A 2,500-nucleotide genomic window follows, 5' to 3' on the forward strand; every position below is an offset into this window, starting at 1 on the left:
AATTATGCATATTCAAATGAAAAATTAAACTATTACAAAAGGCTGATAAATATACAAATAAATTAATAAATCCAAAAAAATATAAATCTTTATTACAGTCAGTGAATTCTGTCATGGCTTGGCATCTGTAGTGTAAATTACAACACTTCCAAAGAAATTAGAAAGGAGAAGAGAAAGAAAAGCAAGGAAAAGAAAAAGAGGCAAGAGAAAGAGAGAGAAAGGGAGGGAGGAAAAAGGCAAAGGATAAGAAAAGTAGAAAAAGAAAAAAAAAGAAAGAAAGGGAAGAGAGAAAATAAGAGAAGAAAAAAACAACAACAGAATATGAGCGATTAAATCCTGGGATACAAAAAAAAGATAACAAAAAGTAAAAAAGATTATACAAAAAACTAAAAGAAGAGACAGAGACAACGAAAAGTATGGAAAGAGAGAAAAACAAAAGAAAAAAGATGAAAAAACTAACAGAAGATGAGAGAAAGAAATATCATTTAAAAAGGCATTCCCTTACAGAGCACTGGGGATCTTTACAGACTCCGAAGCGCCTTTGTACGTCTGATTGTGTCTCCTTAACCTCTACTGGACTTGCTGCACTCAGAAGCTGCAACACACACAAAGCAGGCAGAAAAGTGTTTCTCCATTCCAACTTGTATTTTGATAAATCTTGAATCTGTTTCTCCTAGTAATGATTTCATATTCATGGTAATGTTGTAGTTCATGTATTTTGTTTGCTTGTTTGTTTGAAAACTCCAAACTCACTGGCAATTTTTATATATAATGATTTTTCTGTGCGTCTGATCTCGTTTTGTAAAAAGATTTTCCTTTTCTTTTTTCTTTTTTCTTTTTGTGTGTTTGATTTCATTATTGATAGACTTGATATGATATTCACAAACATTCCAATGGTCCTTAATAATAATAAATTATTTCTTTTAAACTCTTCCAAATATATCTCTTCATTCAAATCTTAATCTATTTACATCATCTTGCGCAACCAACTGAATAATAAAAATAAAACTAAAGAGGCAATAAAAATTTACTTAAAAAATGTATGGAAACATGCTGGATAATTAGGTCTTCTCATGACATGATAATTCTTGTATTGCTATAACACAAAACAAATTCAAAACAAAATACACACATACAAATAGACAAAGAAACAAACATTCAAATTATAGAAACTACCTAGTTATGTCTCTTGACATAATCCCATTATATAGTGATCTTCATGTAAAAAGCTCATAAAAGCTGATAAATAAACTTGCAGTCCCTTGAATAGTAACTCACAAAAAATAATAAGAAAAAGAAAAACAGAAAAAAAAAAAAAGTTCTGCCACAACCTAATTCAACCTTAAGTCAACGCTTTTGAGCTCTGGAGCGTGACATAAGAGAAAGCAATGCCTAGAGCAGCAACACCGGACGCCAGGAGGATGTATGAAACTGGGCACGTGGGCGATGCACTGGACCTGTCGCCGCCCAGTCGTGGGTCCTCTCCCACACCTCCTTCTCCGCTGTCCATCACTTCTGTGGCATCTTCAATGAAAAATAAAAAGGAAGTGAGGAATTTTGAAAAATACATTTATATACATACATATTTACCATTCTTATCCACTAAAAATAAAACATCTTCATGGAATATGAACAATATATTAGCCCCTACGATCCGGCTGATGTGACCACCACGTCATGAATAGATTTGGCTTGAGGGGCCGGTGATATGAACATGTTATCATGGGAAAATTTGGCTGAGGGCCATGGTGACGGGAACTAGTCATCATGAGAATTTTGGCTCAAGGCCAGGGTGATGGGAGCATGATTAAACTAAATGGGTATTTAGGAAGGGATTTTTACATAATTTCCATAGACAATTCAAGTGTGACATGGAGTTTTGACGCTGCACATGTGTTCCTGTGCACTCAGCCTGCAAGGTTAACACCTGTCAGAGCCACTCAAGTAAGCCTTATACCCAAATTTTGGGCCATGCAATGGGAGTAAAGCATCCGTATTCAAAGGGTGAACATTCGTTCACTGAAAGAATTTGAAACAGACTAATCAGTACAAAATGGAGCTATATCTTTATGAATTCAGCCCTCCATTTTTTAAATTCATTTAGCCGTTCTGAAGCGTCATGCTCTCTAATGCACAATTTGAAAGATGAGGAACCACATCTACTCTCCTTGGGTTTTGAAGGCACTCATCACTTAAAAGCAAAATTATAAAAACTTTCTTCTGACTGAAATTAATGCTCAACCATAATCAAATTCTTAGGGCAATTCTCCCTTCATGGAACTTTGTCAAACCATCTCTACAAAATGAAAGTGTACAAGACATCCATTAGAAAAATAAAAGGAAGCAGGAAGAGGAGGAGAGAAAGGAGTAAATAAAAGAAAACAAGAAGGAAAAAAAAAGAGAAAGAAAACATAGAGAAAAATACAAAGTAGAAGAAAAAGTAAAAAGAAGTATAAAAAAGGAAGGAAGAAAATGAAGAGAGAGAAATAAAGGAAAACAA

At 34.0% G+C, this 2,500-nt stretch overlaps 1 protein-coding gene across 1 annotated transcript in view; it reads right to left on the reverse strand.

The window, feature by feature from the left end:
* Positions 1 to 2,500, reverse strand: part of LOC125039139 (protein odr-4 homolog) — a 9,629-nt gene that overhangs the window by 1,257 nt on the left and 5,872 nt on the right. Inside the window, exon 8 of the mRNA XM_047632898.1 lies at positions 1 to 1,524. This exon is cut by the window's left edge and continues 1,257 nt beyond it. Within this exon, the coding sequence (XP_047488854.1) occupies positions 1,343 to 1,524 (182 nt within the window). The 3' untranslated portion in view covers positions 1 to 1,342. The remainder of the gene's footprint in view (positions 1,525 to 2,500) is intronic.

Source organism: Penaeus chinensis, chromosome 26, assembly GCF_019202785.1.
Source record: "Penaeus chinensis breed Huanghai No. 1 chromosome 26, ASM1920278v2, whole genome shotgun sequence".
Lineage (NCBI taxonomy): Eukaryota > Metazoa > Arthropoda > Malacostraca > Decapoda > Penaeidae > Penaeus > Penaeus chinensis.